This window comes from Anomaloglossus baeobatrachus, chromosome 12 (assembly GCF_048569485.1).
Source record: "Anomaloglossus baeobatrachus isolate aAnoBae1 chromosome 12, aAnoBae1.hap1, whole genome shotgun sequence".
In the NCBI taxonomy this organism is placed as follows: Eukaryota; Metazoa; Chordata; class Amphibia; order Anura; family Aromobatidae; genus Anomaloglossus; species Anomaloglossus baeobatrachus.
In genome coordinates, this window is record NC_134364.1 from 9048823 (window position 1) to 9063970 (window position 15148).

The 15148-nt window shown below is 39.9% G+C and overlaps 1 protein-coding gene across 3 annotated transcripts in view; it reads right to left on the minus strand.

Annotated features, from left to right (window-relative positions):
- The window catches only part of EML5 (EMAP like 5), a 209534-nt gene that overhangs the window by 88150 nt on the left and 106236 nt on the right, over positions 1–15148 (minus strand). For all 3 annotated transcript variants that reach the window (XM_075330633.1, XM_075330632.1, XM_075330634.1), the window contains exons 8-10: positions 11739–11876; positions 11398–11654; positions 1600–1812 (exon numbers count right to left, since the gene is read on the minus strand). In XM_075330633.1, the coding sequence (XP_075186748.1) occupies positions 1600–1812; positions 11398–11654; positions 11739–11876 (608 nt within the window). The remainder of the gene's footprint in view (positions 1–1599; positions 1813–11397; positions 11655–11738; positions 11877–15148) is intronic.

Sequence of the window (15148 nt, forward strand, 5' to 3'; positions counted from 1 at the left end):
TGCCCAGGTTATACCGGCTGTACATATATAATTATATACAGGAGATGCCCGGGTTATACCGGCTGTACATATATAATTATATACAGGAGATGCCCGGGTTATACCGGCTGTACATATATAATTATATACAGGAGATGCCCGGGTTATACCGGCTGTACATATATAATTATATACAGGAGATGCCCAGGTTATACCGGCTGTACATATATAATTATATACAGGAGATGTCCAGGTTATACCGGCTGTACATATATAATTATATACAGGAGATGTCCAGGTTATACCGGCTGTACATATATAATTATATACAGGAGATGTCCAGGTTATACCGGCTGTACATATATAATTATATACAGGAGATGCCTGGGTTATACCGGCTGTACATATATAATTATATACAGGAGATGCCCAGGTTATACCGGCTGTACATATATAATTATATACAGGAGATGCCCGGGTTATACCGGCTGTACATATATAATTATATACAGGAGATGTCCAGGTTATACCAGCTGTACATATATAATTATATACAGGAGATGCCCAGGTTATACCGGCTGTACATATATAATTATATACAGGAGATGCCCAGGTTATACCAGCTGTACATATATAATTATATACAGGAGATGCCCAGGTTATACCAGCTGTACATATATAATTATATACAGGAGATGCCCGGGTTATACCGGCTGTACATATATAATTATATACAGGGGATGCCCAGGTTATACCGGCTGTACATATATAATTATATACAGGAGATGCCCAGGTTATACCAGCTGTACATATATAATTATATACAGGAGATGCCCAGGTTATACTGGCTGTACATATATAATTATATACAGGAGATGGCCAGGTTATACCGGCTGTACATATATAATTATATACAGGAGATGCCCGGGTTATACCAGCTGTACATATATAATTATATACAGGAGATGCCCAGGTTATACCGGCTGTACATATATAATTATATACAGGAGATGCCCGGGTTATACCGGCTGTACATATATAATTATATACAGGAGATGCCCGGGTTATACCGGCTGTACATATATAATTATATACAGGAGATGCCCGGGTTATACCGGCTGTACATATATAATTATATACAGGAGATGCCCAGGTTATACCGGCTGTACATATATAATTATATACAGGAGATGTCCAGGTTATACCGGCTGTACATATATAATTATATACAGGAGATGTCCAGGTTATACCGGCTGTACATATATAATTATATACAGGAGATGTCCAGGTTATACCGGCTGTACATATATAATTATATACAGGAGATGCCTGGGTTATACCGGCTGTACATATATAATTATATACAGGAGATGCCCAGGTTATACCGGCTGTACATATATAATTATATACAGGAGATGCCCGGGTTATACCGGCTGTACATGATATACAGGAGATGCCCGGGTTATACCGGCTGTGCATGATATACAGGAGATGCCCGGGTTATACCGGCTGTACATGATATACAGGAGATGCCCGGGTTATACCGGCTGTGCATGATATATAGGAGATGCCCGGGTTATACCGGATGTGACAGTTTTAGGTCTTCACTGGAGTCTTCACCTTTTCTTGGACACGGATACCGGAAAAGCTTCACTATGCCGTAGTCGTCGGCCGTCACCAGAACTTGCCCGAGATAATTTGCGTCCACAGAGTTGATCTCGTTGACGTCAGCGTACTTGGGTCCGATGCCGTTGACCTCAGTGCCGGTGACACACGTCCATCGGGCCCACTGCACGCCCTTCAGCTCCTCTTTGATGGTGATTTCCTTGCCCCCTAGGAACATAAAACGCATTAAAGGGGGTCCAGGATAAGTGAAATATTGATAATTATTGCTGCCACGTTGGTGTGGTGCTGCCGCTCATCACAGCAGACACAAAGCAATGCACCGAGCCACAGCTCGTATCTAAGCCTCAGCTTGTATCTAAGCCGCAGCTCGTATCTAAGCCTCAGCTCGTATCTAAGCCACAGCTCGTATCTAAGCCTCAGCTCGTATCTAAGCCTCAGCTCGTATCTAAGCCTCAGCTCGTATCTAAGCCACAGCTCGTATCTAAGCCACAGCTCGTATCTAAGCCGCAGCTCGTATCTAAGCCGCAGCTCGTATCTAAGCCACAGCTCATATCTAAGCATCAGCTCGCATCTAAGCCGCAGCTCGTATCTAAGCCGCAGCTCTTATCTAAGCCTCAGCTCGTATCTAAGCCTCAGCTCGTATCTAAGCCTCAGCTCGTATCTAAGCCACAGCTCGTATCTAAGCCGCAGCTCGTATCTAAGCCGCAGCTCGTATCTAAGCCGCAGCTCGTATCTAAGCCACAGCTCATATCTAAGCCTCAGCTCGCATCTAAGCCGCAGCTCGTATCTAAGCCGCAGCTCTTATCTAAGCCGCAGCTCGTATCTAAGCCGCAGCTCGTATCTAAGCCGCAGCTCGTATCTAAGCCGCAGCTCTTATCTAAGCCGCAGCTCGTATCTAAGCCTCAGCTCGTATCTAAGCCTCAGCTCGTATCTAAGCCTCAGCTCGTATCTAAGCCGCAGCTCGTATCTAGACCTCAACTCGTATCTAAGCCACAGCTCGTATCTAAGCCGCAGTTCCTATCTAAGCCTCAGCTCGTATCTAAGCCGCATCACAGTAAATTTAGGGGACCCTGTGAATCTGCTAGGAGCGTCCTAAAAACTATTTAAGGTAGCTATAAAAAAGCACACAACCTGTCTGACATTCCACAAAACATTCTAAAATCTTACATAAACTCTATAGAACAATTCTAATCCCTTCCTAACATTCCACAGAACAATCTAAACCCTTCCTAACATTCCAAAGAACAATCTAATCCCTTCCTAACATTCCAAAGAACAATCTAATCCCTTCCTAACATTCCAAAGAACAATCTAATCCCTTCCTAACATTCCAAAGAACAATCTAATCCCTTCCTAACATTCCAAAGAACAATCTAATCCCTTCCTAACATTCCAAAGAACAATCTAATCCCTTCCTAACATTCCAAAGAACAATCTAATCCCTTCCTCACATTCCAAAGAACAATCTAATCCCTTCCTAACATTCCAAAGAACAATCTAATCCCTTCCTAACATTCCAAAGAACAATCTAATCCCTTCCTAACATTCCAAAGAACAATCTAAGCCCTTCCTAACATTCCACAGAACAATCTAATCCCTTGCTAACATTCCACAGAACAATCTAAACCCTTCCTAACATTCCAAAGAACAATCTAATCCCTTCCTAACATTCCAAAGAACAATCTAATCCCTTCCTAACATTCCATAGAACAATCTAATTCCTTCCTAACATTCCACAGAACAATCTAATCCCTTCCTAACATTCCACAGAACAATCTAATCCCTTCCTAACATTCCAAAGAACAATCTAATCCCTTCCTAACATTCCAAAGAACAATCTAATCCCTTCCTAACATTCCAAAGAACAATCTAATCCCTTCCTAACATTCCATAGAACAATCTAATTCCTTCCTAACATTCCAAAGAACAATCTAATCCCTTCCTAACATTCCAAAGAACAATCTAATCCCTTCCTAACATTCCAAAGAACAATCTAATCCCTTCCTAACATTCCAAAGAACAATCTAATCCCTTCCTAACATTCCAAAGAACAATCTAATCCCTTCCTAACATTCCAAAGAACAATCTAATCCCTTCCTAACATTCCAAAGAACAATCTAATCCCTTCCTAACATTCCAAAGAACAATCTAAGCCCTTCCTAACATTCCACAGAACAATCTAATCCCTTCCTAACATTCCACAGAACAATCTAAACCCTTCCTAACATTCCAAAGAACAATCTAATCCCTTCCTAACATTCCATAGAACAATCTAATTCCTTCCTAACATTCCACAGAACAATCTAATCCCTTCCTAACATTCCACAGAACAATCTAATCCCTTCCTAACATTCCAAAGAACAATCTAATCCCTTCCTAACATTCCAAAGAACAATCTAATCCCTTCCTAACATTCCAAAGAACAATCTAATCCCTTCCTAACATTCCAAAGAACAATCTAATCCCTTCCTAACATTCCAAAGAACAATCTAATCCCTTCCTAACATTCCAAAGAACAATCTAATCCCTTCCTAACATTCCAAAGAACAATCTAAGCCCTTCCTAACATTCCACAGAACAATCTAATCCCTTCCTAACATTCCACAGAACAATCTAAACCCTTCCTAACATTCCAAAGAACAATCTAATCCCTTCCTAACATTCCAAAGAACAATCTAATCCCTTCCTAACATTCCATAGAACAATCTAATTCCTTCCTAACATTCCACAGAACAATCTAATCCCTTCCTAACATTCCACAGAACAATCTAATCCCTTCCTAACATTCCAAAGAACAATCTAATCCCTTCCTAACATTCCAAAGAACAATCTAATCCCTTCCTAACATTCCAAAGAACAATCTAATCCCTTCCTAACATTCCATAGAACAATCCAATTCCTTCCTAACATTCCAAAGAACAATCTAATCCCTTCCTAACATTCCAAAGAACAATCTAATCCCTTCCTAACATTCCAAAGAACAATCTAATCCCTTCCTAACATTCCAAAGAACAATCTAATCCCTTCCTAACATTCCAAAGAACAATCTAATCCCTTCCTAACATTCCAAAGAACAATCTAATCCCTTCCTAACATTCCAAAGAACAATCTAATCCCTTCCTAACATTCCAAAGAACAATCTAAGCCCTTCCTAACATTCCACAGAACAATCTAATCCCTTCCTAACATTCCACAGAACAATCTAAACCCTTCCTAACATTCCAAAGAACAATCTAATCCCTTCCTAACATTCCATAGAACAATCTAATTCCTTCCTAACATTCCACAGAACAATCTAATCCCTTCCTAACATTCCACAGAACAATCTAATCCCTTCCTAACATTCCAAAGAACAATCTAATCCCTTCCTAACATTCCAAAGAACAATCTAATCCCTTCCTAACATTCCAAAGAACAATCTAATCCCTTCCTAACATTCCATAGAACAATCTAATTCCTTCCTAACATTCCACAGAACAATCTAATCCCTTCCTAACATTCCAAAGAACAATCTAATCCCTTTCTAACATTCCATAGAACAATCTAATTCCTTCCTAACATTCCACAGAACAATCTAATTCCTTCCTAACATTCCACAGAACAATCTAATCCCTTCCTAACATTCCAAAGAACAATCTAATCCCTTCCTAACATTCCAAAGAACAATCTAATCCCTTCCTAACATTCCATAGAACATTCTAATTCCTTCCTAACATTCCAAAGAACAATCTAATCCCTTCCTAACATTCCAAAGAACAATCTAATCCCTTCCTAACATTCCATAGAACAATCTAATTCCTTCCTAACATTCCACAGAACAATCTAATTCCTTCCTAACATTCCACAGAACAATCTAATCCCTTCCTAACATTCCAAAGAACAATCTAATCCCTTCCTAACATTCCATAGAACAATCTAATTCCTTCCTAACATTCCACAGAACAATCTAATTCCTTCCTAACATTCCACAGAACAATCTAATTCCTTCCTAACATTCCACAGAACAATCTAATCCCTTCCTAACATTCCAAAGAACAATCTAATCCCTTCCTAACATTCCAAAGAACAATCTAATCCCTTCCTAACATTCCATAGAACAATCTAATCCCTTCCTAACATTCCAAAGAACAATCTAATCCCTTCCTAACATTCCATAGAACAATCTAATTCCTTCCTAACATTCCACAGAACAATCTAATTCCTTCCTAACATTCCACAGAACAATCTAATTCCTTCCTAACATTCAACAGAACAATCTAATTCCTTCCTAACATTCCACAGAACAATCTAATTCCTTCCTAACATTCCACAGAACAATCTAATTCCTTCCTAACATTCCACAGAACAATCTAATTCCTTCCTAACATTCCACAGAACAATCTAAACCCTTCCTAACATTCCACAGAACATTCTAATCCCTTCCTAACATTCCACAGAACAATCTAATTCCTTCCTAACATTCCACAGAACAATCTAATTCCTTCCTAACATTCCACAGAACAATCTAAACCCTTCCTAACATTCCACAGAACAATCTAATTCCTTCCTAACATTTCACAGCACAATCTAAGCCCTTCCTAACATTCCACAGAACAATCTAATTCCTTCCTAACATTCCACAGAACAATCTAATTCCTTCCTAACATTCCACAGAACATTCTAATCCCTTCCTAACATTCCACAGAACAATCTAATTCCTTCCTAACATTCCACAGAACAATCTAATTCCTTCCTAACATTCCACAGAACAATCTAAACCCTTCCTAACATTCCACAGAACAATCTAATTCCTTCCTAACATTCCACAGAACAATCTAAACCCTTCCTAACATTCCACAGAACAATCTAAACCCTTCCTAACATTCCACAGAACAATCTAATCCCTTCCTAACATTCCACAGAACAATCTAAACCCTTCCTAACATTCCACAGAACAATCTAATTCCTTCCTAACATTTCACAGCACAATCTAAGCCCTTCCTAACATTCCACAGAACAATCTAATTCCTTCCTAACATTCCACAGAACAATCTAATTCCTTCCTAACATTCCACAGAACAATCTAAGCCCTTCCTAACATTCCACAGAACAATCTAATTCCTTCCTAACATTCCACAGAACAATCTAATCCCTTCCTAACATTCCACAGAACAATCTAAGCCCTTCCTAACATTCCACAGAACAATCTAAGCCCTTCCTAACATTCCACAGAACAATCTAATTCCTTCCTAACATTCCACAGAACAATCTAAGCCCTTCCTAACATTCCACAGAATAATCTAAGCCCTTCCTAACATTCCACAGAACATTCTAAGCCCTTCCTAACATTCCACAGAACAATCTAAGCCCTTCCTAACATTCCACAGAACAATCTAAGCCCTTCCTAACATTCTATAGAACATTCTAATTCCTTCCTAACATTCCACAGAACAATCTAATCCCTTCCTAACATTCCACAGAACATTCTAATCCCTTCCTAACATTCCACAGAACATTCTAATCCCTTCCTAACATTCCACAGAACAATCTAAGCCCTTCCTAACATTCTATAGAACATTCTAATTCCTTCCTAACATTCTATAGAACAATCTAAGCCCTTCCTAATATTCCACAGAACAATATAAGCCCTTCCTAACATTCCACAGAACAATCTAATTCCTTCCTAACATTCCACATAACAATCTAATTCCTTCCTAACATTCCACAGAACAATCTAATCCCTTCCTAACATTCCACAGAACAATCTAATCCCTTCCTAACATTCCACAGAACAATCTAAGCCCTTCCTAACATTCCACAGAACAATCTAAGCCCTTCCTAACATTCTATAGAACATTCTAATTCCTTCCTAACATTCCACAGAACATTCTAATCCCTTCCTAACATTCCACAGAACAATCTAATTCCTTCCTAACATTCCACAGAACAATCTAAGACCTTCCTAACATTCTATAGAACAATCTAAGCCCTTCCTAATATTCCACAGAACAATCTAAGCCCTTCCTAACATTCCACAGAACAATCTAATTCCTTCCTAACATTCCACAGAACAATCTAATTCCTTCCTAACATTCCACAGAACAATCTAAACCCTTCCTAACATTCCACAGAACAATCTAATTCCTTCCTAACATTCCACAGAACATTCTAATCCCTTCCTAACATTCCACAGAACAATCTAAGCCCTTCCTAACATTCCACAGAACAATCTAATTCCTTCCTAACATTCCACAGAACAATCTAATTCCTTCCTAACATTCCACAGAACAATCTAAGCCCTTCCTAACATTCCACAGAACAATCTAAGCCCTTCCTAACATTCCACAGAACAATCTAAGCCCTTCCTAACATACCACAGAACAATCTAATTCCTTCCTAACATTCCACAGAACAATCTAAGCCCTTCCTAACATTCCACAGAACAATCTAATCCCTTCCTAACATTCCACAGAACAATCTAAGCCCTTCCTAACATTCCACAGAACAATCTAATTCCTTCCTAACATTCCACAGAACATTCTAATCCCTTCCTAACATTCCACAGAACAATCTAAGCCCTTCCTAACATACCACAGAACAATCTAATTCCTTCCTAACATTCCACAGAACAATCTAATTCCTTCCTAACATTCCACAGAACAATCTAAGCCCTTCCTAACATTCCACAGAACAATCTAAGCCCTTCCTAACATTCCACAGAACAATCTAAGCCCTTCCTAACATACCACAGAACAATCTAAGCCCTTCCTAACATTCCACAGAACAATCTAAACCCTTCCTAACATTCCACAGAACAATCTAATCCCTTCCTAACATTCCACAGAACAATCTAATCCCTTCCTAACATTCCACAGAACAATCTAAGCCCTTCCTAACATTCCACAGAACAATCTAATTCCTTCCTAACATTCCACAGAACAATCTAAGCCCTTCCTAACATTCCACAGAACATTCTAATCCCTTCCTAACATTCCACAGAACAATCTAATCCCTTCCTAACATTCCACAGAACAATCTAAGCCCTTCCTAACATTCCACAGAACATTCTAATCCCTTCCTAACATTCTACAGAACAATCTAAGCCCTTCCTAACATTCCACAGAACAATCTAATTCCTTCCTAACATTCCACAGAACAATCTAATCCCTTCCTAACATTCCACAGAACAATCTAAGCCCTTCCTAACATTCCACAGAACAATCTAATCCCTTCCTAACATTCCACAGAACAATCTAATCCCTTCCTAACATTCCACAGAACAATATAATCCCTTCTTAACATTCCACAGAACAATCTAAGCCCTTCCTAACATTCTATAGAACATTCTAATTCCTTCCTAACATTACACAGAACAATCTAATTCCTTCCTAACATTCCACAGAACAATCTAATTCCTTCCTAACATTCCACAGAACAATCTAATCCCTTCCTAACATTCCACAGAACAATCTAAGCCCTTCCTAACATTCCACAGAACAATCTAATTCCTTGCTAACATTCCACAGAACATTCTAAGCCCTTCCTAACATTCCACAGAACAATTTAAGCCCTTCCTAACATTCCACAGAACAATCTAAGCCCTTCCTAACATGCCACAGAACAATCTAATCCCTTCCTAACATTCTATAGAACAATCTAATCCCTTCCTAACATACCACAGAACAATCTAAGCCCTTCCTAACATTCCACAGAACATTCTAATCCCTTCCTAACATTCCACAGAACAATCTAAGCCCTTCCTAACATTCCACAGAACATTCTAATCCCTTCCTAACATTCTATAGAACAATCTAATCCCTTCCTAACATACCACAGAACAATCTAAGCCCTTCCTAACATTCCAAAGAACAATCTAATCCCTTCCTAACATTCCACAGAACAATCTAATCCCTTCCTAACATTCCACAGAACAATCTAATTCCTTCCTAACATTCCACAGAACAATCTAATCCCTTCCTAACATTCCACAGAACAATTTAAGCCCTTCCTAACATTCCACAGAACAATCTAAGCCCTTCCTAACATGCCACAGAACAATCTAATCCCTTCCTAACATTCTATAGAACAATCTAATCCCTTCCTAACATACCACAGAACAATCTAAGCCCTTCCTAACATTCCACAGAACATTCTAATCCCTTCCTAACATTCCACAGAACAATCTAAGCCCTTCCTAACATTCCACAGAACATTCTAATCCCTTCCTAACATTCTATAGAACAATCTAATCCCTTCCTAACATACCACAGAACAATCTAAGCCCTTCCTAACATTCCACGGAACAATCTAATCCCTTCCTAACATTCCACAGAACAATCTAATCCCTTCCTAACATTCCACAGAACATTCTAATCCCTTCCTAACATTCCACAGAACAATCTAATCCCTTCCTAACATTCCACAGAACAATCTAATCCCTTCCTAACATTCCACAGAACAATCTAATTCCTTCCTAACATTCCACAGAACAATCTAATTCCTTCCTAACATTCCACAGAACAATCTAATCCCTTCCTAACATTCCACAGAACAATTTAAGCCCTTCCTAACATTCCACAGAACAATCTAAGCCCTTCCTAACATGCCACAGAACAATCTAATCCCTTCCTAACATTCTATAGAACAATCTAATCCCTTCCTAACATACCACAGAACAATCTAAGCCCTTCCTAACATTCCACAGAACATTCTAATCCCTTCCTAACATTCCACAGAACATTCTAATCCCTTCCTAACATTCCACAGAACATTCTAATCCCTTCCTAACATTCCACAGAACAATCTAATTCCTTCCTAACATTCCACAGAACATTCTAATTCCTTCCTAACATTCCACAGAACAATCTAATCCCTTCCTAACATTCCACAGAACAATCTAATCCCTTCCTAACATTCCACAGAACATTCTAATCCCTTCCTAACATTCCACAGAACAATCTAAGCCCTTCCTAACATTCTATAGAACAATCTAAACCCTTCCTATCATTCTACAGAACAATCTAATCCCTTCCTAACATTCCACAGAACATTCTAATCCCTTCCTAACATTCCACAGAACATTCTAATCCCTTCCTAACATTCCACAGAACAATCTAAGCCCTTCCTAACATTCTATAGAACATTCTAAGCCCTTCCTAACATTCTATAGAACAATCTAATCCCTTCCTAACATTCTATAGAACAATCTAATCCCTTCCTAACATTCCACAGAACAATCTAATCCCTTCCTAACATTCCACAGAACAATCTAATCCCTTCCTAACATTCCACAGAACATTCTAATCCCTTCCTAACATTCCACAGAACATTCTAATCCCTTCCTAACATTCCACAGAACAATCTAAGCCCTTCCTAACATTCCACAGAACATTCTAATCCCTTCCTAACATTCCACAGAACAATCTAAGCCCTTCCTAACGTTCTATAGAACATTCTAAGCCCTTCCTAACATTCCACAGAACAATCTAATCCCTTCCTAACATTCCACAGAACATTCTAATCCCTTCCTAACATTCCACAGAACAATCTAATCCCTTCCTAACATTCCACAGAACATTCTAATCCCTTCCTAACATTCCACAGAACAATTTAAGCCCTTCCTAACATTCTATAGAACAATCTAAGCCCTTCCTAACATTCCACAGAACATTCTAATCCCTTCCTAACATTCCACAGAACATTGTAATCCCTTCCTAACATTCCACAGAACATTCTGACATTTTTTTTTCAGCCCATGGGACGTCCCTTATAGGACCTCTCTGACGGCCCTTATGGCCGGTATGCGGGCCTCACCTGGCATCCTGTAGAACATTCTTTTGCCGCTTCCATCGTTGGTCTGCAGATATTTACTATCGGAGGACCAGTCCATGTGTGTGATGAAGGTCAGCGAGCCCAGGCACTCGCCCACTTTCTTGTATCTCTGCACCACCCCGTAGATGTCCACGCAGCTGTCATTGGAGCCCACGGCCAGGAAGTTTCCGTCGGGCGAGTACTTCAGCTCATGAATGGCTTCCTTCCTGTCCTTGATGTGCACGACCTCCGTCATGTCCCTGGAGGAGAGTGGTGAACCCCAAATTACTGAGGACTTGTGGGGAGGATCGGAGCTAGGAGACGTCCCGGCACAGAGGACTCACCTGACTCTGAGCACGGTGAACGAGCCGTCCTTCATGCCCAGCGCCAGGTGGATGCCGTCCGTGCTGACCGCGGCGCAGCGGATGGGCTCCTCCATATTGCAGCGAGCGATGAGTGCGTGATCCACCAGACTCCAGATCCTGCAGGTATAAAGCCATCAGACACCGGCGCGGGGACAGCGAGGATAATACACATAGACAGAGTGAAGAAACAGAACGTCTCGTATAATAGGTTCTGCACCTTTCTAATACACATCATGGTTCAATGTCTGACAACTTGTACTACCTCCGCTGGCTGTCAGTGACTGGAAACAGTCGTGTATACAATCAGAGGCTGGAAACCTGAACAGACTAATGATCTTCACAGCTGAGGGTTTGCTGCAATGATTTCTATTCTGGATTACAGACTGATACAATGTATCGGGGCAGAGATTTGTATATCGTCACATATCAAGAAACCCATCAGATGTGTACAGAAATGGCCTGAAGTTAGAGAGCGCCCTCCTCTGACCTCTCAAATTGCCATATCATAAAATGCCTAGCCACCACCAACAAATGCCACCATACAATGGTCAATTAATACCGACATACAGTACTCAAATACTGCCATGCAATGCCTAAAGATAGCATTGTACTAAACTCAAATAACCTAATACAGTGACCAAATAATACCACAATACTGTGCTCAAATGCAGACATACAGTGCCCAAACACTACCACCGAACAGTGCCCAAACACTACCACCGAACAGAGACCATATATCACCATACAGCAACAAAATACCGCCATACAGGATCCACATGATATCCACATACAGTGACCATATATTACCACCATATATTGACTTCATACCTCCACAATGTGCTCATATACCATCTCAATACATTACCCACATAAGTGCTCACATATTTTCATGCACTGACCACATAATACCTCTATACAGTGACCAAATACCTCTATACAGTGACCACATAATACCTCCATACAGTGACCACATAATACCTCCATACAGTGACCACATAATACCTCCATACAGTGACCACATAATACCTCCATACAGTGACCACATAATACCTCCATACAGTGACCACATAATACCTCCATACATTGATCACATAATACCTCCATACAGTGACCACATAATACCTCTATACAGTGATCACATAATACCTCCATACAGTGACCACATAATACCTCTATACAGTGATCACATAATACCTCCATACAGTGATCACATAATACCTCTATACAGTGATGACATAATACTTCCATACAGTGACCACATAATACCTCCATACAGTGACCACATAATACCTCCATACAGTGACCACATAATACCTCCATACAGTGACCACATAATACCTCCATACATTGATCACATAATACCTCCATACAGTGACCACATAATACCTCTATACAGTGATCACATAATACCTCCATACAGTGACCATATAATACCTCCATACAGTGACCACATAATACCTCCATACAGTGATCACATAATACCTCCATACAGTGATCACATAATACCTCCATACAGTGACCACATAATACCTCCATACAGTGACCACATAATACCTCCATACAGTGACCACATAATACCTCCATACAGTGACCACATAATACCTCCATTCAGTGACCACATAATACCTCCATACAGTGATCACATACCTCCATACAGTGACCATATAATACCTCCATATAGTGACCACATAATACCTCCATACAGTGATCACATAATACCTCTATACAGTGATGACATAATACTTCCATACAGTGATCACATAATACCTCCATACAGTGATCTCATAATACCTCCATACAGTGATCACATAATACCTCCATACAGTGATCACATAATACCTCCATACAGTGATCACATAATACCTCCACACAGTGACCACATAATACCTCCACACAGTGACCACATAATACCGCTATGCAGTGATCACATAATACCTCCATACAGTGATCACATAATACCTCCATACAGTGATCACATAATACCTCCATACAGTGATCACATAATACCTCCATACAGTGATCACATAATACCTCCACACAGTTACCACATAATACCGCTATGCAGTGATCACATAATACCTCCATACAGTGATCACATAATACCTCCATACAGTGATCACATAATACCTCCATACAGTGATCACATAATACCTCCATACAGTGATCACATAATACCTCCACACAGTGACCACATAATACCTCCACACAGTGACCACATAATACCGCTATGCAGTGATCACATAATACCTCCATACAGTGACCACATAATATCTCCATACAGTGATCACATAATACCTCCACACAGTGACCACATAATACCTCCACACAGTGACCACATAATACCTGCATACAGTGACCACATACTACCTCCACACAGTGACCACATAATACCTCCATACAGTGACCACATAATACCTCCATACAGTGACCACATAATACCTCCATACAGTGACCACATAATACCTCCATACAGTGACCACATAATACCTCCATACAGTGACCACATAATACCTCCACACAGTGACCACATAATACTGCTATGCAGTGATCACATAATACCTCCATACAGTGATCACATAATACATCCATACAGTGACCACATAATACCTCCATACAATGATCACATAATACATCCATACAGTGACCACATAATACCTCCATACAGTGATCACATAATACTTCCATACAGTGATCACATAATACCTCCATACAATGATCACATAATACCTCCATACAGTGACCACATAATATCTCCACACAGTGACCACATAATACCGCTATACAGTGATCACATAATACCTCCATACAGTGACCACATAATACCTCCATACAGTGATCACATAATACCTCCATACAGTGATCACATAATACCTCCACACAGTGACCACATAATACTGCTATGCAGTGACCACATAATACCTCCACACAGTGATCACATAATACCTCCATACAGTGATCACATAATACCGCTATACAGTGATCACATAATACCTCCATACAGTGACCACATAATACCTTCATACCATGACTCCATAATACCACAATATAGTGACAATATAATACTTCCATACAGTGATCACATACAGTGCTGGCCAAAAGTATTGGCACCCCTGCCATTCTGTCAGATAATACTCAGTTTCTTCCTGAAAATGATTGCAATCACAGATTCTTTGTTATTATTATCTTCATTTATTTTGCTTGCAATGAAAAAACACAAAAGAGAATGAAACAAAAATCAAATCATTGATCATTTCACACAAAACTCCAAAAATGGGCCAGGCAAAAGTATTGGCACCCTTATGGGGGCGTCACACAAGACGATCTATCGTGCGATCGCACCCGCCCCTGTCGTTTGTGCGTCACGAGCAATTAGTTGCCCGTGGCGCACA